Raw genomic sequence first — 24905 nt, forward strand, 5'->3', positions numbered from 1 at the left:
GCAGGATGGTTCTTAGTCTCCAAGTGTTTGAGTTTCTTCCAAATTTTTTCTTGTGGTTGAGTTCCAATTTTAAAGCATTGTGGTCTGAGAATATGCAGGGAATAATTTCAGTCTTTTGGTATCAGTTGAGACCTGTTTTGTGACCCAGAACATGGTCTATTCTTGAGAATGTTCCATGGGCATTAGAATAGAATGAGTATTCTTTGGTTCTGGGGTGTAGTATTCTATATATATATCTATGAGGTCCAACTCATCTAGTATTGCATTCAAAGCTCTTGTTTCTTTGTTTATTTTCTGCTTAGGTGATCTGTCTATTGCTGATAGTGGCGTTTTGAGGTCCCCTACTATTAATGTATTTTTATCTATATGTCTCTTTATTCTGGTTAAGAGTTGGCTTGTGTATCTTGCTGCTCCCCTGTTGGGGTCATATATATTTATAATTGTCATATCCACTTGTTGGATATATCCTTTAAGAATAATATAGTGCCCTTCTGTATCTCTAACTATAGTCTTTAGTTTGAAATCCAATCTGTCTGATATGAGAATTGCTATCCCAGCTTTCTTTTGAGGTCCATTGGTGTGAAAGATGGTATTCCATCCCTTTACTTTCAGTCTAGATGTATCTTTAGGTTCAAAATGAGTTTCTTGTAGACAGCAAATGGATGGGTCATGTCTTTTTATCCAATCTGCAACCCTGTGTCATTTATGGGAGCATTTAGGCCATTTACATTGAGAGTGATTATTGAGAGATATGACTTTAATGATGCCATGTTGCCAGTACAGTCTTTGTTTCTATCGATTGTGACTTTCTGTTCTGTATCACTCTTGGGGCCTTTTTACTTTTATAGAACCCCCCTTAATATCTCCTGTAGGGCTGGTTTTGTGGTTATGAAATTGGTCAATGACTGGTGATTCTGGAAGGTTTTTATTTCTCCATCAATTCTGAATGACAGCCTTGCTGGATAAAGGATCCTTGGCTGCCTGTTTTTCTCTGAAAGAGCTTAAAAAATGCCCCCCAACCCTTTCTCTCATTCCAGGTCTGTGTAGACTGGTCTGACATAATTCTGATACCTTGGCCTTGGTACGTGAGAAATTTCTTTGCCCTGGCCACTTTCAATACTGTATCCTTGGATCTAATATTTGCAAATTGCACCATGATGTGACGTGGCATAGGTTTGTCATGGTTGAGCTTGGGAGGGGTCCTCTCTGCCTTTTGGACACAAATGTTTATTTCCTTTGCTAGATTAGGGACGTTTTCAGCTACAATTTGCTCAAATATCTCTTCTAGACCTCTGTTTTTATCCACCCCCTTGGGGATGCCGATGATTCTGACATTGGAACATTTGAGTCAGTAATCTCCCATAACCTACATTCTTGAGATTGGACTGTTTTGAGCCAAGTTTCTATTTTAGCTTTCTCTTCTACTAACCCATCCTCCAATTTGCCAATATGTTCTTCTGCCTCCTTCACCCTGGCCGTCAGAGCCTCTAGTTTTGACTGCATTTGGCTCATAGAATTTTTAATTTCTGCCAGATTCGCTCTCATTTCTGCCCTTAGAGATTCTATATTCTCATTAACATTTCCGTTAATACTTTATTCAAGTCTACACATCATCCTGACCATTGTTACTCTGAACTCCATTTCTGATAATTTGGTTATATCCATATCCATTAGTTCTGTGGCAGAGACCACAGACTCATTGTCTTTTCTTTGCTGGGGGGGATATCTCCTTCTCGTCAGTCTGATGAGGAGAGGCTGCGGGGTTGGACTTGTACACAGGCAGTGTGCACTTGTTTTTAAGGGACCTTAGGGATGTGGGCTTCTTGATTTTTCAGCCTGCCTCCTTGGGGAGGGGCCTGCCGTGCCGATATTCAGGCAACCCTGTTTGGGTAGAGTCTCCGTGTCCCCTGCGAGGGGGATGGGGGTGGGCAGGCTGTGAGCCGGTATTTCCAGGCTTTTGTTCTCTGGTGGCTTTCCCTGGTGGTTTGCTGTGCCTCTTCTGAGAGTCAGAGCAGCAGTGGCCGATTCTCAATCTCTGTCTCAGAACAGAGTGATCGTGGACCGGTCTCCACTGATGTTCTGGCCGCTTTAGCTCTGTTTCTGTTGGTGCTGCTCAACCCTGCAGCATCCCGGTATGTGCGCCCCATTCCCAGCCTCCCAGCCCTCGCTTCCAGGGCTGGCATGTCTCTGTCCTTTGTGTTTCTAACACCACCAGCCACCAGCCGCCAGCCACCCCTGCGCGCTCGGAGCTCCTGGTCTCAGTCTGGTTCCAGTAAGCGCACCAGAGCTCCGTTTCAGTCTGGTGGTGCGCGTTCCCCGGCTCACGGTCTCAGTCTGCTCTGTCGCGGGTGCCGGTCCGGGAGTCCGCCCACTCCTCTGTGCAAGTGGCTACCGCTTCCCGGTGCCCAAACGCGGCGGCTCCCTCCCCCTTCCGTTTATCTTCCGATATCTGTGCGCGGCTGATTCCGTGGGTGTTCAGGATGGTCTGGTACCTATCCAGCTCGCTTCAGTGGACCAGCTGAAAAAAGGGACCCCTACTCCTCTGCCATCTTAACTCCTAGATCTGCATATAGTGCTTCTTATGTCCTTTTGAAGACAACTTTGTCTACCCTAAGATCCTGAAGATATTCCTCAATGGTCTAGTTATCTTTATTTCACATATAATTGTATAGTCCTGGAATTGATTTTCATATGTGATAGGCATCAAATTTCATATTTTTATATGGATATCGAAAAGACTCAGAATCCTTTCCCATAAAGACACTTTTCCCCACTGCAGTGCCACCTTTGTCATAATGAGTCTACATTATGTCTGAGTCTTTTTCTGGACTCTAATCTCTTCTATTTTATTGTCGTCTATTCTGACAGTTCCGTAATTACTATAACTTTGTAGTATGTCTTGATATGTGGTAAAGTTACACCTCTAACTTGGTTGTTTTTCTTCTCAAGTGTGTTGATCATTCTTGGTCTTTTCCATATAAATTTTAGAATTAGCTTGTCATTTTTCACCAAAAAAAGCTTGATGGTCTAGTCCAAGATGGTGGCATAAGAGGTTCCTGAGCTTACCACCTTCTACAGATATACTTTTCCAACTCTTATAAGTGGGGTAGGAATTATTCTCTCTCTTTTTTAATTCTTTGGGAGATTGGGTGTTAATTGGGTTTTAATTCTTTTTTTCCTATGTATTAAACTTTTTATTTTTAAATAAACACAAACTTAGAGAAAAGTTGCAAGAATCATGTAAATATCAGAAAGGACCACAAAAATAAAAATCAGACTGGGATTTTTTTTTTTTTTAATAATGATTTTTTATTATATTATGTTAGTCACCATACAGTACATCCCTGGTTTTCGATGTAAGGCTCGATGATTCATTAGTTGTGTATTGGGATGTTATTTTTTTTAAAAAAGATTTTATTTATTTATTTGACAGAGAGAGACAGCCAGCGAAAGAGGGAACACAAGCAGGGGGAGTGGGAGGGAAGAAGCAGACTCCCAGCGGAGGAGCCCGATGTGGGGCTCGATCCCAGAACGCCGGGGTCACGCCCTGAGCCAAAGGCAGACGCTTAACAACTGTGCCACCCAGGCACCCCCCGACTGGGATGTTAAAAGAAATGTGAACTACAGACCAATTTTTCTATATGGATTCAGAATTCATGAAGTAAATGTTAGCAAATCGCATCCAGAGTTGTACAAAAACCAATATGCCACAATCAGAGTTTGTTGTAGAAATGCAGTTAGTATAAGACATATCAATTAACAAAACTAAACCAAAAGGGAACCACATAATCTTTTCATCAGATGTGGGAAGGCATTTAGAAAGATTAAATAACTATGCAGGATGACATCTCTTAGCATATTGAAAATAGAAGGAACTCTCTTCAGTCTGTTAAGGATCATACAACAAAAATCCTGAGCAAATTTCACACTAATGGTGAAATATTGAAATACTTTTCCCTGGGATTAGAGACATGATATTAATATCTATTACCATGTTTATCCAACAATTTACTAGAAGTCAAAAAAAAAAGTATAAGAACTAAAAAGGAAGAAATAAAACTTATAACAGATCGAAATCTGGCATTGTGATACCCCCAGCTTTGTTTTTCCTTTTCAACAGTTCCTTGGAGATTCGGGGGAAAAGCCTACTGCAAATATTATTCTCAATGGGGAAAAGCTGGAAGCCTTTCCCTTAAGATCAGGAACTCGACAAGGATGCCCACTCTCGCCACTATTATTCAACATAGTACTAGAAGTCCTTGCAACAGCAATCAGACGACAAAAAGGGATCAAAGGTATTCAAATTGGCAAAGAAGAAGTCAAAATGTCTCTCTTTGCAGATGACATGATACTCTATATGGAAAACCCAAAAGAAGCCACTCCCAAACTATTAGAAGTTATAGAGCAATTCAGTAACGTGGCGGGATACAAAATCAATGCTCAGAAATCAGTTGCATTTCTATACACGAATAACGAGACCGAAGAAAGAGAAATTAGGGAATCCATCCCATTTACAATAGCACCAAAAACCATACGTTACCTTGGAATTAACTTAACCAGAGACGTAAAGGACCTATATTCTAGAAACTATAAATCACTCTTGAAAGACATTGAGGAAGACATAAAAAGATGGAAAGATATTCCATGCTCATGGATTGGAAGAATTAACATAGTTAAAATGTCCATGCTACCCAGAGCAATCTACACTTTCAATGCTATCCCGATCAAAATACCGAGGACATTTTTCAAAGAACTGGAACAAATAGTCCTTAAATTTGTATGGAAACAGAAAAGGCCCCGAATCTCCAAGGAACTGTTGAAAAGGAAAAACAAAGCTGGGGGCATCACAATGCCGGATTTCGAGCTGTACTACAAAGCTGTGATCACAAAGACAGCATGGTACTGGCACAAAAACAGACACATAGACCAATGGAACAGAATAGAGAGCCCAGAAATGGACCCTCAGCTCTTTGGGCAACTAATATTTGATAAAGCAGAAAAAAACATCCGGTGGAAAAAAGACAGTCTCTTCAATAAATGGTGCTGGGAAAATTGGACAGCTACATGCAAAAGAATGAAACTTGACCACTCTCTCACACCATACACAAAAATAAACTCCAAATGGATGAAAGACCTCGATGTGAGACAGGAATCCATCAAAATTCTAGAGGAGAACATAGGCAGCAACCTCTACGACATTGGCCAAAGCAAACTTTTTCATGATACATCCCCAAAGGCAAGAGAAACAAAAGACAAAATGAATTTATGGGACTTCATCAAGATTAAAAGTTTCTGCACAGCCAAGGAAACAGTCAGAAAAACTAAGAGGCAGCCCACGGAATGGGAGAATATATTTGCAAATGACACTACAGATAAAGGACTGTTATCCAAGATCTACAAAGAACTTCTCAAACTGAATACATGAGAATCAAATAAACAAATAAAAAAATGGGCAGAAGATATGAACAGACACTTTTCCAATGAAGACATACAAATGGCTAACAGACACATGAAAAAATGTTCAAAATCATTAGCCATCAGGGAAATTCAAATCAAAACCACACTGAGATACCACCTTACGCCAGTTAGAATGGCAAAAATAGACAAGGCAAGAAACAACAATTGTTGGAGAAGATGTGGAGAAAGGGGATCCCTCCTACATTGTTGGTGGGAATGCAAGTTGGTACAGCCACTCTGGAAAACAGGGTGGAGGTCCCTTAAAAAGTTAAAAATTGAGCTACCCTATGATCCAGCCATGCACTACTGGGTGTTTACCCCAAAGATACAGACGTAGTGAAGAGAAGGGCCATATGCACCCCAATGTTCATAGCAGCAATGTCCACAATAGCTAAATCGTGGAAGGAGCCGAGATGCCCTTCAACAGATGACTGGATTAAGATGTGGTCCATATATACAATGGAATATTACTCAGCTCTCAGAAAGAACGAGTTCTCAACATTTGCTACAACATGGACGGCACTGGAGGAGATAATGCTAAGTGAAATAAGTCAAGCAGAGAAAGACAACTATCATATGATTTCTCTCATCTATGGAACATAAGAGGATGTTCGGTAGGGGAAGAAAGGAATAAAGAAAGGGGGGTAATCAGAAGGGGGAATGAAACATGAGAGACTATGGACTATGAGAAACAAACTGAGGGCCTCAGAGGGGAGGGGGGTGGGGGAATGGGATAGACCGGTGATGGGTAGTAAGGAGATCACGTATTGCATGGTGCACTGGGTGTTATACACAACTAATGAATCATCGAGCCTTACATCGGAAACCGGGGATGTACTGAATGGTGACTAACATAATATAATAAAAAATCATTAAAAAAAAAACTTACAACAGAAATAAACTTACAACAGAAATAAAACTTACAAAGTTCATCTGTAGATTAACTCCAATCTCAATCAAAATGTAATCATTTTTTTAGCCAAAAAATTTTTAAATTTCAGCTTTATTGAGGTATAACTGACAAAATTTTAAGACATTTGAAGTATACAATGAGGTGATTGGATATACATAAACATTGTAACAGGATTCCCCCCCTTCTAGTTAATTAACACAGCGATGGCTTCAAAAATTGATCTTTTTTGTGTGTGTATGAGAACATTAATTTGACTCTTATAGCAAATTTCAATTATACAATACAGTGTTATCAACTATAGTCACTATGTTATGCATGAGACCCTCAAAACAGATTTTATGTTATAACTGGAAGTCTATACATTTTTACAAAACTTTCCCTATTTCCCTCACCACACAGCCTCTGCCAACAGTTATTCTCGTCCACATTTCTGTAATTCTGATCTTGTTTTTCTTTCAAATTTTTATTTACACTCTAGTTAGTTAACATATAGTGTAATATTGGTTTCAGGATTAGAATTCAGTGATTCATCACAATACCCAGTGCTCATCACAGGTGACCTCCTTAATGCCCATCACCTGTTTAGCTCATCGCCCTGCCCACCTCCCTCCATCAATCCTGTTTGTTCTCTATAGTTAAGAGTCTTATGGTTTGCTCCCTCTCTCTCTTTTTTTTTCTCCTTCCCCTTTGCTCATCTGTTTTGTTTCTGAAATTCTACATAGGAGTGAAATCATATGGTATTCGTCTTTCTCTGACTGACTCGTTTCACTTAGCATCTTACTGATTTTGATTTTTTTTAGATTCTACACAAAAATGATATCATGTAATACCTGTCTTTCTCTTTCTGGTTTATCTCAGTGTAATGCCCTCCTTTTCCATCCATGTTGTCTCAAATGGCAGGATTTCCTTCTTTCTTATGGCTGACTGTTATATTACATTATATACATGGCACATCTTCTTTATCCATTCATCTCTTGATCGATTACTATTGTTATAATTCTGTTATCTAATTCATATGCCTGATTCTGAATTTCCCAGCTGTTGCAAATGCATACTTCACAACAAAAAAAAGAGTTTAAGGAAATATTCTGCATTCACTTGTCATATTGTGTTAGTCTTCTCTAATCTTCCTTCTCGCTTTTTCACTTCCTGAATCTCCCTTTGTATTACATGACATCAACATTTTAAAGAATACAGGCCAATTATTATGTAGACTCTCTTTCCAATTCGAGTTGTGGCCATAAGGAGGAGAGTTAAATCTTGTGGAAGCATGATAAATTGGGATTAGATCCCATCCTGCCTGAATGCAAATTGTAATTTGGCTGTTTTCAAAGTAGAAACCTAAAATATTAGCAAAGTCAATCACTGAACACCAATCTTCCTTACCTTGTTGCACAGTATGAATCATGTGTTCCTTGCTTAATTCTGCTTTGGTCAAAAAATATGTTTTTTTCAAAGAACATATTTTTATTTCAGCCCTTTGAAAATTTTTTAGATCTCATTTTTTTGGGGGGGAGGTGTTTTTTTTTTTTTTTTAAGATTTTATTTATTTATTTGACAGGGAGAGAGACAGCCAGTGAGAGAGGGAACACAAGCAGGAGGAGTGGGAGAGGAAGAAGCAGGCTTCCAGCAGAGGAGCCTGATGTGGGGCTCGATCCCATAACGCCGGGATCACGCCCTGAGCTGAAGGCAGACGCTTAATGACTGAGCCACCCAGGCGCCCCTCGATCTCATTTTTTAAAATAACACGTCATCAGCCTTGCTAAATGATCTGTATATCCTGGGAATAATGTGTATTCTGTGGGTTTGAGGTAAATAAATATTTACTTACTGATTTTGCTTGTGTGCTCTTAGTTACTGAGACTGAAGGTATTTTCTGGTTACTATTGCATTACAAATTACTTCCAAATCTAGTCACTTACAGCAACCACTTTAATTTAAATAACACAGATCACTGCTCATTTCCCCTCCAGCTTCCAGTCACATTTTCCTTATGCCCTTTAAGTCCCCATTGACAGCATTGCCCCAGCCCATCCAGCTTCTGCCTCCGTGTTCCAAAGGCAATGTCACCTATTTCAGGTGGCATCACAGTTTTGGGCTATTATGGATAAAGATACCACGAGCATGCATATACAAGTCCTTTTGAAGACAAGCGTTTCATTTGTCTTCAGTAAATACTTAGTATTATGGTAAGTGTAAGTTTTCTGGTTCCTATTGCTGCATAACAAAATTTCCCCCCAAACTTAGCAGCTTAAAAATCCTTTTTATTTTTGCCCGTTATTTCCTGAATAAGGGATTTGGGAAGGGCTTGGATCAGCAGTTGTCTCTTGGGGTCTCTCTTGAGGTTGCATTCAGGTATCAGCTGAGACTGAAGTCATCTGTAGACTCTACTGAGCAGGGAATCCAGGATGGTTCATTGACACGTCTGGCAGCTGGAATGTTCAGGTGGATTGTTGACCTGAGCACCTGCATATGAGAAGTCTCTCCAGCACGACAGTCTCCTCAGGGTAGATTTCCCCGGAAGCAAACATCCTAAGTGAGTTCAGGGGAGGCTGCCTGACTTTTCTGACCTAGATTTTTTTTTAAATTTTTTTGTTAATATTTTTTTTTATTATATTATGTTAGTCACCATACAGTACATCCCTAGTTTTTGATGTAAAGTTCCATGATTCATTACTTGAGTATAACACCCAGTGCACCATGCAGTACGTGCCCTCCTTAATACACATCTGACCTAGTTTTTGAAAGTCAAGTACTTAATATTATATTCACTGCATTCCATTGCTTACAATGAAGTCCACTGTGCCTTTATGTATCTAGGACTTAGTAAATACGAATGTTAGAGCTTTTCAGCATGTCTTTATGTCCTTGCTTATATTTTCCACTTTTTGGTCTTTCTGGGCTTCATTTTGTGTCTTTCCTTCTCATTTTCCTTTTTACTATTTCTATCTTGTGCTGATCTAATGGGCTATTATACTCACCCTTTGAGTTCTTATTTCAAATAGTGACTTCTTCACTTCTAGAATTTTTATTTGATTTCTTGTTAATATTTCCCTTTCAAAATTCTACCTTGTTTAATTCCCTGAACATTTCAATCATGGTAATTTAAACTCCTTGTCAGGTTACTCCAATAACTGGATGCCCTGTAAATTTTTTTCCAGGGCCTCTTTATCCTCCTGGATTTTTGTCAAATCTCTTTTCTTTTATGCCTGAGTATTTTTTTTTTAGATTTTAATTTTTAATTTATTTTAATGTAATCTCTACCTCCAACCTGGGTCTTAAACTCACAGCCCTGAGATCAAGCGTTGCATGTCCTACAGACTGAGCCAGCCGGGCACCCCTATTCCCGGGTATTTTTGATTGACAGACATCTTAGATGAAAAATTACAGAAATCCTGCAGAAAGGATTTTATTTTGCGTCCTCCTGTCACCTGTTTTTGGGCAGATCACCTTATTTAAGGGGACTGAAGCAATTAGACACTGGGCATCTATCCCTCTGACGCATAATCTACTTTTACTTCACTTTTCCTTCTATGGTACAAAGGCTCTGGTTATCAGGGTGTCTCCTCCTTGGCCGACCCTGAATTATACTTTGTACCCTCTGAGTCCTATGAGTCTGGCAAAACCTCTGCTGAACTTTTCAGCCTCTTAGCTATAATCTTTGAATTGACAATGGCCTCAAAGGGAAAGTGGCTCACCTCTGCCCTTTACTTTTCTCTTAGAGCAAGGCTCCAAAAATTCTCACTGCCTGGGTAGCTCTTCACCACTTTCAAGCAGTACTGATACTTCCCCACTTCCAAAAATCCATTCAAGTGTAGCACTTGGCTTGAAACAAATTTGGCATTGTCAGAAGCAGAACTTTCCATAAAGAGGTGAAATCTAAAATTATGGTAACATTACTGCTGTGTTATAGACCCCAGCACTAGGTTACTCTTGAGTCTAATTCAGTTTCCTGTTCTTCAACCCTACTAACCCTCTGACCATGCTGTTTCTGCAGGAAACCAAACCCAGGTGCTGCCCCAGTGCAACGACTCTGTGTCTGAATCCGCAGGCTCTGCAGCCTCACAGGAGAGTGCTGCCACCTGCTCAGGTGAGGGGTCCCAGGGGACCAGAAAGCCCTTCTGATTTCCCGTGAAATGTTCCCATGGCATGATTCTCTCCTCAGATCGCAGACAGCTCCGCCTGGTGGACGGCGGCAGTCCCTGCGCCGGCAGAGTGGAGATCCTTCACCAGGGCTCCTGGGGCACCATCTGTGATGACAGCTGGGACCTGAGCAATGCCCACGTGGTGTGCAGACAGCTGGGCTGCGGAGAAGCCCTCAATGCCACGGTGTCTGCTCACTTCGGGGAGGGATCAGACCGTATCTGGCTGGACGACCTGAAATGCACAGGAAAGGAGTCCCACATTTGGAAGTGCCCTTCCCGGGGCTGGGGGCAGCACGACTGCAGACACAAGGAAGATGCAGGGGTCATCTGCTCAGGTCTGCCCACGTGCTGTCCACAGGCTGGGTGAGGAGGTGGGGGCTCTGGAGGAGGGGAGTCTGAGCCCTGAGTGGTGTTGCTGAAAGGGCCAGAGAAGAAGAAGACTTCCTTCCACACTGCCTGTCTTTCTCCATATGAAGATTAGGTGCTTTCTTTTCCTCCTGTGGCAGCTGAGGTTCAGGTCCTTTCTTCTCGGCAAGAGCTCCTGATAGAGCCATTTCTTACAGTTTCCATTTGAAAGCAGGGCCTTCTCTTCAGTTCTCTATGGTGGTAAAGTCTTGAAATCCTACTACTGTCGAAATGCATTACCACGGAATTAGTGGTAGAAACAACACAAATTTATTAATTTACAGTTTTTTATGTTAGAAGTCCAACAAGGGTCTCACTGGGCTAAAATCAAGGTGTCAACAGGCTGCATTCTTTCTGGAGGCTCCGGGGGAGATTCCTTTTTCCTGTCTTGTCTAGTTTCTTAAGGCCAAGTGCATTCACTGGCTCGCAGGTAGCTCCCTTTCTTTCTTTTCAGGCTGACAGCATTGCCTTCCTCTGACCATTCTTCTGCAGTCGTGTTTCCCTCTGACTGGAGCTGGGAAAGATTTCCCATTTTTAAGGAGAGTAGGTCTAAGGATGGGCTCACCTGATTAATCCACACTACTCCAGGTTAATCTCACCATCCCAAGGTCCTTATCTTAATTGCATCTGTAAAGTCTCCTTTGCCATGTAAAGTAACATATTTATACAACACCTTTGGGGGGGCCATTATTCTGCCTACCACCCCACTTTCCACACTTCCTTTCGCATACTCTGTCAGGAGTTTTGTCAGGAAACAGGATTCAGTTTTCCCTCTGTGCAGAGTGCCCAGGTGGGCATTCCTCTCGGTTCATATTCTACTACATTGTATGGAGGACATAGAAACACAGACACAAACACACAAAATCAGGTAAAAGGGAGATCAGTTTCAGTCTTGCCACCTAGTGGGTGCTTCTTTGGCAGTCAGTGATGAGTGTTCATAATCACTGGCATGGAGAAAAAAATCAAGATTGTTGAGTGGAATGTTTACCGTGGACTGTTTCCCCCCTCTCTCTCGTTTCAATTTAGACTTCCTGAAGCTCCGGATGGTGAGCGAGGACGAGGAGTGTGCTGGATGGCTGGAAGTTTTCTACAACGGGACCTGGGGTAGTGTCTGCCATAGCCTCATGGCAGACATCACCTTGTCCATCATCTGTCGGCAGCTTGGCTGTGGAGACAGTGGGACCCTCAATTCTTCCATAGTTCCCAGGGAAGGTTCTAGACTTCGGTGGGTGGATCGAATCCAATGTCAGAAAACTGATTCCTTTCTCTGGCAATGTCCTTCTGACCCCTGGAGACACAACTCATGCTCTTCAAGAGAGGAAGCTTATGTCTCATGTGCAGGTAACTTACTGTCTGTTTCTATGTGTCTCTCCCAGTCCAGTAGGATGTTGTTAGTGAGATTTATATCTTCAAATCTAAGGGATGAGTTTAAGATAAGACTACAACATGAAGTTTGGATGATTATTTAATTTACATGTTCCAATCTTGTTTCATAGGAAAAAATAAGGAAACTGGTGTCAATAGCAGTTGACATGGTAAATACCAGAAGGATTGCGTTGAACATAAGCAATACCCGATAAACTTTCTAGGCAATTGTTAATTAGGAATAGTTAAGTGATATCCCAGCCTGTTAAAGTAAATAAGGGGCCAAGTAAGGAATCAACCCTGATTGTTTTGTCTCTTAAGCTAATGGTATTTTACTCTGGAATGCTAGACACCAGTCGACACCAATCAGACTGGTTCTCCAGTCAGTCTGTTGGTAGATAGTAACTGAGTGCCTTGTAGGCCCAAATTTATGCTGCAGGCAGGTGGATGGAGAAGAGAAGAAAATGTAGTCTCCACCATCACAGAGCTTACTGTCCAGTGTTGAAAATTCTCATTAGGCAGAAATTTCGTGAAGAGTTAGAAAGTGCTGTGGAAGTGTGGAATTGGGGTAAAAGAAGAAATCATACTTAGATGGAAAGCTGAAGGGTGAAAAGAGTTCCTCAGGAAAAGGGGGAACGATCACTTGGGTCAGTGTACATACTGAGGTGGGAGGAAGCATGGCATCCTTGAGGCACTGAGAAAATCCCATCATGGCCAGAGCAGAAAAGGGTGAGGGAGAGGGACGCAGGGTTCTCCTGGAATGATGAGCAGAACTAGAGACCTCTCTGAGGCAGGACCAAGGGAAATAGTCCTATTAAAGAGGAATTTGTTTACCTCATCATGGAGAACTGCTGAGAAGTCAGTGGCCTCATGTCCCCACGACTTTCTGCTTCAATTTCTCCCTTCTAAGAGGCCCTCAGGATATCAGTTTTCGGGACTGACTCTGTATCCTCTGGGCCTTTCATTAACTACAATGTGCTTAATCTGTCCCCCTCATCTCACTCTCCCAATTGTTCTGCAGAACCTGCTGGAATTTGGAACCCATCATCTTCAAACTCTCTTAAACCCTCAAAGTTCCCTTCATTTTCGTGTTCTGATCAAAACCTGACTTTTCCCTGAAAACACTGATTTCTGGGTCAACTGGAGGCTCTTTTTTTTTTTTTCCTCAATACACATTTCTCTGGGATGAGACCTGGAATAAGTATACTTCTTGCTCTCAGTTGTCATTTTCAACAATTCCTCTTCTGGCCCTCTTGTCAACATCCAGCTACTTGAAATCCACGCCATGAGGCAATACCACTCAGTACTTCCACTTGTTGCTGTCATCATCCTAACCTTCTGGTCACTTTACCTTGTCCACTGAAGACTGCAGCACCAGGCTCACCAGGATCCTCATCTCTGTCTTACTTCAGGAACCACTGGTACTTACTTCGACCTCCTTAAACACATCTGAGACAACATCCTGGCCTCTCAGTTCATTGACTTCTTTATTTCTAAGCACCTTTCCTTCCATCCTCTCTCTGCCTATGTATACACCACTGACCACCAATAACTGTACAACTCAAAATCTTGATTTCTTTATTCCATTCTCTGATCAATGCCTCTTATCCTTGTGGCTCTTAACCCAGAATGCTCGGTTTCAAATAATTTCTTGTCCTCACGGAGATGCCCAGTCTTTTCCCCTATTAGTTTTTCTTGCCTTTCTACTCTCCTCATGTCTGCACATTTTTTTCTTAGCCAGATTAGATAATATGATCCAACATTATAATCATTCTCCTTTAATTTATTCAACTCCCTCACCCCCTCTTTGTCAACCTCACCTGGCAAACTCCAGACCTGGTTAAAGTCAACTACCTGAGTACTTCTTGTCTGCACTGGACTAAGACAAAGGCGGGAAAATAACATGTAGTCAAGTTGCTAGTCTGCTTTTGAAATCAAGGACACAATCTCTAATGGGTGTTCCACTGTGTATCTGAGTTCTGATGTACCACTTCAATATGGTGCTTGCCTATCTTTAAAGTTGTATTTTACATATTTTCTGCTCTCCTCACTTTGTCAACACCTGATCTCCACCATCTGTCTCAAATCATGATCTTGCCTGTTACCTCACTGAGAAATTAGAATAGTCAGCAGCAAACTCCTCATCTCGCTTTCACTAAATCTACTTACCTGTGGTCTCTGGGCACATTCTGTACTTACTTGGCCTCCTGGATCAGTGGCGTCAGTCCTTGTATTAGGCCAGCTCTTCTGCTCAGACTGTGGATCCTAATTGCACTTGTCCAACTCTTCACTTCTATTCCCTCTGCCTTGCACCATCGACTCCCCCCATCTCCTGGTTTATTCTTATGAATGTATACATGGGTTTGTGTGTCTCACATCTTGAAAAATACCTGAACAAACAGTTTTCCTTGACTTCCTCACTACTGCCCATCCCTCTTCTCTCTCCTTCGCAGCCAGGTTTCTGAAAGTATGGTCAGTAACCACTCATGGTCTTCACAATTTTCCCTCTTCTACTATTCTAAACTCATCTAGTTAAGTGTTAGGGCCCACAATTGCTCTGAATTGGTAGGGTAATGAAATGTAGCAGACTTTTCTCTCTCCAGTGTTCATGAGCTTTCAGCAGTGTTCAGCACGTTCACTTCTCTTTCCTTCTCATTTTTTTTTTTTTTTGGTCTCTTGACAGTCACTCCACCTCATTGATTGTTAGATGGGAGTGGTTGAGTTCACTGGGAATATAAATGCTCTTAGGACAGGCCTCAAGGAACACTAACTTTTAAAAGCTAGTACGCTCTGTGAACTGACATGGAGTCTGATGCAGAGCAGACAGAGAAATAAGAACCCAAACAATACCGTGTTTTTCAAGGAAAGGGGGATGGTTATATATGTTAGATTCTACTGAGGCTTCAAGAACACTTGAGTTGAAAAATACCTAACAGATTTAGGGTATTGTATGTTAATGACTGTTGAATGAGAACATTTTTGAGGTGGGGTAGAAACCCTAAATAAAATTATCAATAAGGTGGTGGTTAGAAATGTATACAACACTTTTGAGAAACTGTGAAGGGCAAAGAGTGAGAAGTAAGGTGCTGAAATGTGGTATTCGATGCTGGAAATAGATTTATTTTAATTACCAACTGGATTAATTTGCTGTTGCGAAATAGGTTGACCTATGTTCAGCAGTGACACTGGAACACTTCATTGTCTGGGGTTATGTGTCTCTAGTGCAAAAACAACTGGAAACCATGTCATAGGAAGTCTGTAATTAGGCTAATTAGCAGAAATGCCAGAATAAATGTAACTTGATTGTTGACCTTTGAAGGACTTTGCCATGGAAGAAGAAGAAGAATCACCATGAACTAGCTGATGCAGGGGGCAGGATGCCAGCTGATGGATGGGGGTTACAAGGAGGCAGATTTGGGTCCATTCTAATTACAAGCAGCATAAAGGTATCTCAACTTGTGATGGTCCCTCAGAGAATGAACAATACTGTCAAGTAAAAGAACACTGGAGTTATGGTGGGATGGCCAACACCTTCCCTTACATCCATTTTTGCCTGTCTCTGCATTTCTTTCCTTAATCAGTGACACCTGCTCCTGCTGGGGTTGTACCAAGCTTGGCACTAGGGAAATTGTGTCCTTTCTACCATTTTCTTTTATGTTTACAGAGAGACCAGGTCCTTTCTTGTTCATTTAAACTACAAAAACTCTGCTTACTTATCATAAGCAGGGAACACATACATAAAACTATATAGAGAGAAATTAATCATATCCCATGACTCCTTGTCTATTTGTACCCTCCTGCTGTAAACAGGATTAATGGACTGGTAAGTACTGCTTTCAAAAATCATCCATTTTCATCGAAACATATCCAAACTCATATACCCTTAAAGGGTTTATGCTGATGGTGTCTTGTTATTTGATTTTACCAAATTGGAATTATATCACACACATTACTGTTATATTGGCTTCTATTGCTTAATATATCATGGATATTCCTCCAGGTAGATCTAACTCATTTGTAAATCAATGGTATAAGATTTCATTCATCAGAGATAGCTAGTCCAGTTCATGTAACCATTTACCTATTTACCAATAGTCTGATTGGTTTTGATTTTCTCCCTTTATAAACAATATAAACCTGCCTCCTTATAACCTTCATCCTAGAGCAGCTCATGGTGATTCTCCTCCCTCTCCCACGATAAATATTTTTGTACAAGTATTTATACATACAGGTGAGTTTTGTACTATAGGATTACTCTGCATGTTGATTTTATTAGATCAAAGAATATACTCACAAATTTCAATAGATATTGACAAATTACTTCTGAGAACTAACTCTTTTCGATTGTCTTCTTCATATCTAGATAGAAAATGCTTGGATTTTTTAAAAACTGGAGCATTGAACTAAAGCCAAATAATATAGAAGCTCCCAAATCAATAAACTTAGAAAACTCATGTCTCATGCTAAAATATTGAACTCTGAAATAAGTGTAACAGTTGCTTTTCTCGTGGTTTCTTTCTCCTTCCCTCTATCCCTTCCTTCCTCTCTGCCTTCTTCCTTCCCTCCCTCCCTTACTTTTTTTCATTTTCACAGTGTTTTCCCTTCCCCGAACATTCTTTTCCAGTTCCTTGGTCTCCCCTCCCCCTTCCCTGCCAGCTCAGGTATATCTTGGATACTCCAGGAGTTGCCTGAAATCCACAACCAAGGGAGAGTGTGGTGATAGATATTTCAAAGGCAGAGGCTCACTCCCTTCCTTGCTTCTCTTTCCTCACATTCTTTTCTTGTTCCTGTGGAAAGCCAAAGGGATATTAAACTATAAGACCTTATATTGATGATAATTTTCTACAATCACACATGATGAGTTGAGTGATACTGAAGTCTCCAGTCCTGAAAAGGAACAGCTACCCAAATGAGGTCCTGTCATCATTTGCTGAAATGTTCATAGGGTAGAAAGTTGGATAGGATGATATGGAAAGGATATGCCAATTCTGATATTTTATGACAAGTACCATGTATACTTCTGTTTTCTTGTATTGATTCAAATTTCTGTTTTTCCTTTGGTTTCGCTTTTCATGTGGTTTTCTTTTTATCCCATGTTTGTTATCTGTGTCCTCTCTCCATGTAGTTTTTGTCAGTATATTTGAGTATCATGCAACATTTCTGTCTTACGACTTAGCCATTTGTCTACTTAACCATTTTTCTCTGAATCCTCCTATTCCAGTTCTTTACCAAAAGTATCCTCTTAGGGGTGCCTGGGTGGCTCAGTCGTTAAGCGTCTGCCTTCGGCTCAGGGCATGATCCCAGAGTCCTGGGATCGAGCCCCACATCAGGCTCCTCTGCTGGGAGTCTGCTTCTTCCTCTCCCACTCCCCCTGTGTTTCCTCTCTCTCTCTGGCTGTCTCTCTCTCTGTCAAATAAATAAATAAAATCTTAAAAAAAAAGTATCCTCTTAATATAGTAATCTTTGCTTGTGCACATGTCATACTGAAAAATAGATAATAAAAGTTTATAATCTGTTATATAATTTCCCATTAAAAATATAAATGGAATATTGAATACAAATTATTTCTGTGATTCTGGACATTAACAAGATATCCACTATTATTACCACAAACTATTAATATCAATTTGTATTTCCTTTATTATCTTACTTATTAGCAAGAATTTAAAGGAATTATGTTTTACTGGATTTTATTCACCCAATCATTCAATAAATATTTATCAAGCCCCTATACATAATATTTAGAAAAGTTTCTCAATGCGTACTTGTTGAATGAATGCATACAATATACCAGGTACTGTCCTAATAGCAGAAACACAGAGATGAATAAGATGTGCAAGGTCTTTCCTCTCGTGGAGCTTGTGTGTGTGTGTGTGTGTGTGTGTATGCACGCACATGTCTGTGTTTTATTTATTGTGGAATGTGGAAAGTGATAAACAAGTAAACAGATGAAATAATTTCAGGTGGTGATAATGGCTATGACTTAGTGAGTGTCTCAGTAACTCAGCTCATTAGATTAACTACGAAGCCTCTTATTTTCACTTGTCATTTGGGCTGAGCCAAGCACTTTAGATAACCTTGTTTGGGGCAGGACCACCCCCAGCTGTCCCTGATCTAGCACTTCCCCCTTGTCTGTTTCCCCAGGAGTGAGACCCAAGAGCTGTCCAACTGCTGCCCCCTGCACAGGTACATCAGCCCCTCCTGCCTCCCCTGTTGGCCCCCAAGGGCTCCTTCCTTCCCAGCAGGGGCAGTAACAGAAGGTGCTGCTGCCTTTTCAGACAAAGAGAAGCTCCGACTGAGGGGAGGAGACACGATGTGCTCAGGGCGAGTGGAGGTTTGGCACGAGGGCTCCTGGGGCACAGTGTGTGATGACTCCTGGAGCCTGGCAGAGGCTGAGGTGGTGTGTCAGCAGTTGGGCTGTGGCTCTGCCCTGGAGGCCCTGCAGGAGGCGGCGTTTGGGCCGGGAAATGGAAGCATCTGGCTGGATGAGGTGCAGTGCATGGGCAGGGAGTCCTCACTGTGGGATTGTGCTGCGGAACCCTGGGGGCAGAACAACTGCAAGCATGAGGAGGATGCTGGAGTGCGGTGCTCTGGTGAGTGGCTCTGGTTGAGCTGGAGCAAGGGTGGGGCAGTGGGGTGGGCTAGGGTAAAATGGGAAGTTTGCATTCAGAAAGCATCTAGGTGCTGTCAGCCCTGGATCTAGGAGAGGGGGTGGTCTCTACATTGATGTTGTGGTAACTGAGGGGTGATTTCAGGGCTCAAGTAGGGAAAATGGGCTGCCCTGCACTCTGACCAATTCCTGTACTGCAAACTCCTGTTCCTCTCTAGGTGGAAGAAGACTCTTGCTGCCCACTACAGCAGGTACGGGGCCATGATCTGTGGGCAGGGGAGAATATTCAGATTCTTGGGACCTGTTCTGTGGAATCTGACAGCCAGCTCAGAAAAGGAAAGATCCTGAGGAGCCATCCCTGGTGGGGAGGTCTTAGGGCATTTTCCTTGGGGAAGCTTCCCTTCTTCCCTTCAAATTTGCCTTGCCCTTCGGCAAGGGAGGCTGGTTCTTGTGTTACAGAATCTAAGGTTTACCTATTTGACCATGAGGGTCACTCTTCTGCAGCTGGATGCCTATCCCAGGAGTTGCTTGATGCTCTGGTCTGGGGAAGCCTGAAGAACGGGGGCTGCAGTTGTGTGACTTGGCCCAGCTCTCCCTTGGACCTTACTGGAGTGGAGTTCAATTTATCTCAGAACCAGACCCGGGGGAGTGCCCACCAGGGTCGCAGTCAATCCTGTTATGTCTGAGGCTGGGACTTGTCCAGGGAGCTCTGGAAACACTAGAGGAGTTTCCCTGGGCCCACGCCCTTCTCCAAATCCTATTGGCTTTATTCTCCTTAGGGACCAGACCAGGCCCAAATCTTGTCCGTGGCAACTTCTCCCTGTCAGAGATGCTCTGCCTCATCCTGGGGGCCCTTCTCTTCCTGGTCCTCGTCATCCTGGTGACTCAGACGTACAGATGGAGAGCAAAGCACAGAGGTGGGCTACAGGGGGTACAGGTAACACAGAAAGTGTGTGGAGGCAGGAGATGGGGCCAGGTGTGTTGGGGGGGGGAGCGTGTTTGAAAAACTCCATCTGCCCCACATGAAATCTAAAGGCTGAATCTAGAGAGGCTCTTAGGATTGAACACTTAGAAGTCATGGCTTCTCTGTGAGACAAGAAAGAATAGGGGCTGAGCTGTGGATACAGGGTCAGACCGGGGAGAGAGGTGGACATGGTACATGGGGTATGAGGAGACTCTACAGGAGTCCTGGAAGCCCTGAGGTTTTTTCCATGTGTGAGCACTGGGGAGAATGATTAGCTTGTTGGTTCAGGGATGAACTCAGGGGGCAGTCTCTCACTTGCTGGTGGTTTGCTCAGCCTTATCCAGTTTCGAAGATGTTCTCGATGAAGCTGTGTATGAGGAGATTGATTATCTTGTGACAACGAAGGAAGATCTGCTGGGCAGCACCGGTGTGTATCCTTGCTTTGCCCTCCTGGACCCTCTAGTTGTCAGCTCCCCCTGCTGTCTGTGAGTCAAGGCTTCTCAGAATCTGCAGACCCCGTATCTACCCCAGGCTCACAGAAGCAGCCCCTCCAAAGCCTGCAGGATGGGTTCTTGCTGAGCCCCTGTGAGCTCTGAGCCTTCTCTTTATACTACAGGAGTCACATGTGCTCTAGCATTTCTTTTCAGCATAACCACAGCCCATGGGTGTGAGAGGGTGTGTTCTGTTTATTTTGTGACATTTTTCTCCACATTAGGGGCCCTGTCAGATGACTCCGTGACTAAACTGCCATATTACACTGGAGATGGTGAGGACAATAGTGACTTTCGATCTGCTCCAGGTAGTAGGGGTGAATCTGCCTTGGCTGGGTACTGGGGGCACGGGACTTCCCTTCACAGAGGTGAGATTCAAGAGGGACAGTCTTCCTTTGACTGGGACTCCTTCTCTGGTTGCTCTGATGTGCCTCGTGGTGAAGCTGGGCTGGCTGTGCACAGAACCATCCTCATTCACTTGCAACAGAAAAACATTGTTTTCAAAAATAACATCTGGAAAGTGTAACTGACCAAATATTTTAGTAAGACACATTGGTGTAGGGTTTCTCTGAAATATGTAGTTTTATAAGGGTTTCTCTGAAATATGTAGTTTTAATCAGGAAGTATTGAGATGCTTGGATTATTTTTCTGATTTATGGACACATCAAAATGAAATATGTGACCTTGGAAAAGACCTGTTAAAACACAGAGCATATAGCACCTCCGTTTAGCAGCCATCAGAACCTCTGCGGCAGAAGAGATTTTAGATACTGCCTAGGCAAACCCATTTACTGTGGTTTCATCTGACCCCCTTGTCTGCCCTTAAAATCCCCAGCTCAGAGGACTGAGGCCCCCAGTGAGGATTATGATAGTGCTGAAGAGGTACCAGTGCCTGTGGCTCCTCCTGCCTCCTGGATGAGCAAGGGGGAAGTGCCCCCAGAAGAGGAGAACGGGGTGACGGCCTCTCAGACAGGTGAGTGGGGTTAGTTGATCTCTCGTAATCTTTTGTCTCTGTCCTGGAAAGGGTGAATTTGAGCTCCTCATTGCTGATCCTTCCTATAGATTCAAAATTCAGATGATCTCATATCCTTTGACCATTGTCCTTTCTTTCGTGCTGTCACATTCCCTGAGGGGGAAGAATCACTCTGTATTCTTGGTATCTGTGTCTCCATAACTTCATCTTTGAGATGCTTGCATTAAGACATAGATTAGTTTACAAAGTCCAAAACTGGAACAACTGTTCTGATAACATTTTTGTGCTGTCTCATATGTGAAAGGCGTTTAAATATTTAAGAAATATTTCAATACTGGAAATTGTGAGTCATTTGATAATTTGAGACGCACTGCAATCATATGTTAACACTAATATGTACAAGCCTATGATATATGGTAGCCTTGAAAATTAAACCATGGTGGTGGATTATAGTCTGAATTTTTGGGCAGTTAAGGGCCAATCTGTTCCAGACATTTCAGTGGTCAAATGAAGACACTCATTCTCCAGAGAAGAGTATTTCTCCATCTGAGGGCCCACATGACCTTGAGGAGGTGGCAACAATGGAAAGATCCTATGATTGTTTTTGTGGGCATTCGGGAGCACAAGTCAAGGCTGTCAAGAGCAGAGCTGGATTGTCAATGAGGACCTGAGATTTCTCCAGGTCTTCCGTGTCCTTCTCGTTCTGAATTCAGACCTGTCAATTGTGAAAGGAGAAATTTTCATGTCCCTTCTTACGATTCCTGGGCAATCTCTTTGCTGAGAAACATGTCTTCATAGAGCCCCTGTGTTGGCCATAGATCTCCTGTGATAACAGTGTTTCCCAGAGACCCAGATGGACTAGATCCTGATAGGATAACCTTGATATATCTTTGCTGTAACCATATTAAATTGTCTGAGCTCCTTGAACATTACTTAATGCTTTGTCATCACGATTTACTTGACTTGCTTCCACCATGGGGCACTGTCCTGTCCTGTTGTCCCAGTTCTAATCAAACTTCTTTTTACTGTTTCAGGCTCTTCTGTACAGTTCTCTAGAGGGGTAGCTGGTTCTGGGAAAGAAGCAGCTAGTCCCTGGCTGCTCCAGGGGGAAGAAGTGGACCCTGGGTATGATGACGTTGAACTAAATGCCCTGGGAACATCCACCATGGTTTTCCCATGATGTTGCATTAAAAATGAGATAAGGCCTCAGATTTTCTAATTGCCTGTATTGCAATAGAGCAGTGTTGACTTATAATTGTATTATATGAAATTACTTAAAATCAAATATTCTGAATAAAGTACTTTTTCTTTGTTGATTATTTAGCAAGTTTTATCTCGATTCACAGTTTCCTTCCAAGGAAATACAAGGTGAGTATATTGACCTGTTTTCTTACCTCCGCTATAGGCTACTCAAGGCCTTACTTTGCCTGGGTTCACAAATATTCAAGTCTCTCTTTCTTAGACAAGGAACTCTAAACTTGGTCCATACTCATACCCTCATTCTTACCAAGATGAACTCATGGGAAAAAACCAATCCTGAACATTCATGTATGCTCTTCCTTGTGATGCGGTATCATCCGTTTTTAAATAATTCCTAGGCACCACACGTGGGTAGGAATTTCCAAGTCGAGGATGGGAGGTTGGCTAGGGGAGAGGATGGATATAGCTTTCCCTATTCTGCCCAAATTTTCACGGACCAATTAAAAATCCAATTCGGGGCACCTGGATGGCTCAGTCAGTTAAGTGTCTCTTGCTTTTGGCTCAGGTCATGATCCCATGGTTATGAGATCCAGCCCTGCCTTGGGCTCAGTGCTGAGCTGAGAGTGGAGCCTGCTGGATTCTCTCTCTCCTCTCCCTCTACCCACCCACCGCCATGTTCATGCTTTTGCTCACTCTCTCAAAAAAAAAAAAAATTAAAAATCCAATTCTCCATAACTATCTCTTCCTATTTCATCTCTTATTCCCTAGGTTACTTTTTCCATTTATTACTCAAACCCATACAGATTCCTTCTCACTCTTCTCTCATATCTAGTTGGTTATTATCTCTTTTTAAATTCCGTCTTTCCTCTCCATCACTTCTTATTTCTTCAGGACATTGCCATTTCCTGTCTGTCCAATTATAAAGCCTTCTAAGTGAATTAAATCACTGATATCTTTCTTTACTGCACGTTGATAAAGGACAAATTGGCACTAACCCACAGACCTACATCCAAGTGACAAGAAGGCAAAGAAGAGACCCAGTCAGAGGAGATCCAGAAGGAATATAGATAGATAAATCAGGAACTATCAGCTCCATGGGTTTTATAGATCTGGATGGAGGGGTTTGACATGATTGAACTATTAGAGGAATAATTTGAGACCTGTGGGCTTCTTCTCTGAAAACATATCGCTCCAAGATTCCTTTGATCTGGTTTCTATTTACAATGCAAATATGATTCTTCAAGATAGAGCTATCCTATAGCAGTTGCCAAGGAAAGATTATGTCTCCAAAACATTCCATCACATAGTGAACGTGTGGAGGGGTTACTGAACTAATAATAGAAGAACTGAGAGTAGTGACCTGGTTATGAGCTGAGCCCAACCCATTAGGACTTAATTGATGGCTCCGGATGTTGTCAGGGGTTCTAACCTACAATCACTTTTGCAGTTGTCATAATTTTTGGCAGGGCATGCTCAAGGTTTCTCTCAGTGTAATATACATGGCCATTTGTTACAGGGAAGTAATGATGTCAATGGTGGGATAAAGTACTCCCACCAGGATTATTATATTTTACTTCTGATGCATGGTGTCAACAAAGCCAAAATAGAAAGGGGCTACTACAAGTTTTCAGCTTCTACTGATTTTTCAGTTTCCACTAACATGTTCACATACAAAGTCATATTTGAGAGATTTTATGTACAACCCAGGACCAAGGATTCAAGTCTTTCAAGTCTTGAAGTCTATCGTAGAGAAGGTGGAGTTTTGCTAGATAATGAGGATGGAAACCAATACTTGTGCACTTTTCTTGATATAACAACTGGCTTAATAATCTTCCCACTACTTTCCAGATCACTTAGCATCCCTAAGGTCCACCTTGGTGCTCTGCTCTCCATCTGTGTAACTGAATCACCCGTATGATAAGGACCAAGGATAAAAGGTCCCCCAGGATGATACAGAGAGGATCCCAGGTAGGGAGAAGATGCCAAGGATAGGAGCTTAGCCTAAACTGGAGCCTGAGGAGAAAAGAGGGCCATGAGATTTTAGAGAGGATCATAAGACCAAGGGAATCCCCCTTGCCCCAGTCACCTCCTGAGTCCTCAAGACCATGAAGTCGCCATTCAGAGACAATGGATCTGCCTGAATCTCAAGCTGTGATCCACGTAGGTCCTGCCCTGAGCTGTGTCAGCTCTCTTGTGAATCTGATTCTAAGGGATTTTTATAAAATGAAAGCTGGTAAATCTTTGGAGCATTACAGCCACCACAACTTAATAGGACTATAAACACCTGATCATTAGGCCTTTCTTACACTGACATGGTTAATTTTTCCACAAATATGTGGATTCCATAGTGCAGGTCCTTGAAAATATGGGTGTCCCCTCCAT

The 24905-nt window shown here is 42.3% G+C and overlaps 1 protein-coding gene across 2 annotated transcripts in view; it reads left to right on the plus strand.

Moving 5' to 3' along the window:
• LOC103656170 (antigen WC1.1) overlaps positions 1-23119 on the plus strand; it is a 77128-nt gene extending 54009 nt beyond the window's left edge. The window contains exons 5-15 of one of the 2 annotated variants that reach the window (XM_008683507.2): positions 10368-10460; positions 10536-10850; positions 11947-12261; positions 18430-18471; positions 18564-18878; positions 19114-19146; positions 19675-19812; positions 20194-20286; positions 20575-20625; positions 21186-21323; positions 22358-23119. In XM_008683507.2, the coding sequence (XP_008681729.1) occupies positions 10368-10460; positions 10536-10850; positions 11947-12261; positions 18430-18471; positions 18564-18878; positions 19114-19146; positions 19675-19812; positions 20194-20286; positions 20575-20625; positions 21186-21323; positions 22358-22503 (1679 nt within the window). In that variant the 3' untranslated portion in view covers positions 22504-23119. Of the gene's footprint in view, positions 1-10367; positions 10461-10535; positions 10851-11946; positions 12262-18429; positions 18472-18563; positions 18879-19113; positions 19147-19674; positions 19813-20193; positions 20287-20574; positions 20659-21185; positions 21324-22357 lie in introns of both variants that reach the window. The other variant, XM_008683505.2, reaches the window with a different exon arrangement.
• The last annotated feature ends 1786 nt before the right edge of the window (positions 23120-24905 follow it).

Source organism: Ursus maritimus, unplaced genomic scaffold (assembly GCF_017311325.1).
Source record: "Ursus maritimus isolate PB19 unplaced genomic scaffold, ASM1731132v1 scaffold_26, whole genome shotgun sequence".
Taxonomy (NCBI): domain Eukaryota; kingdom Metazoa; phylum Chordata; class Mammalia; order Carnivora; family Ursidae; genus Ursus; species Ursus maritimus.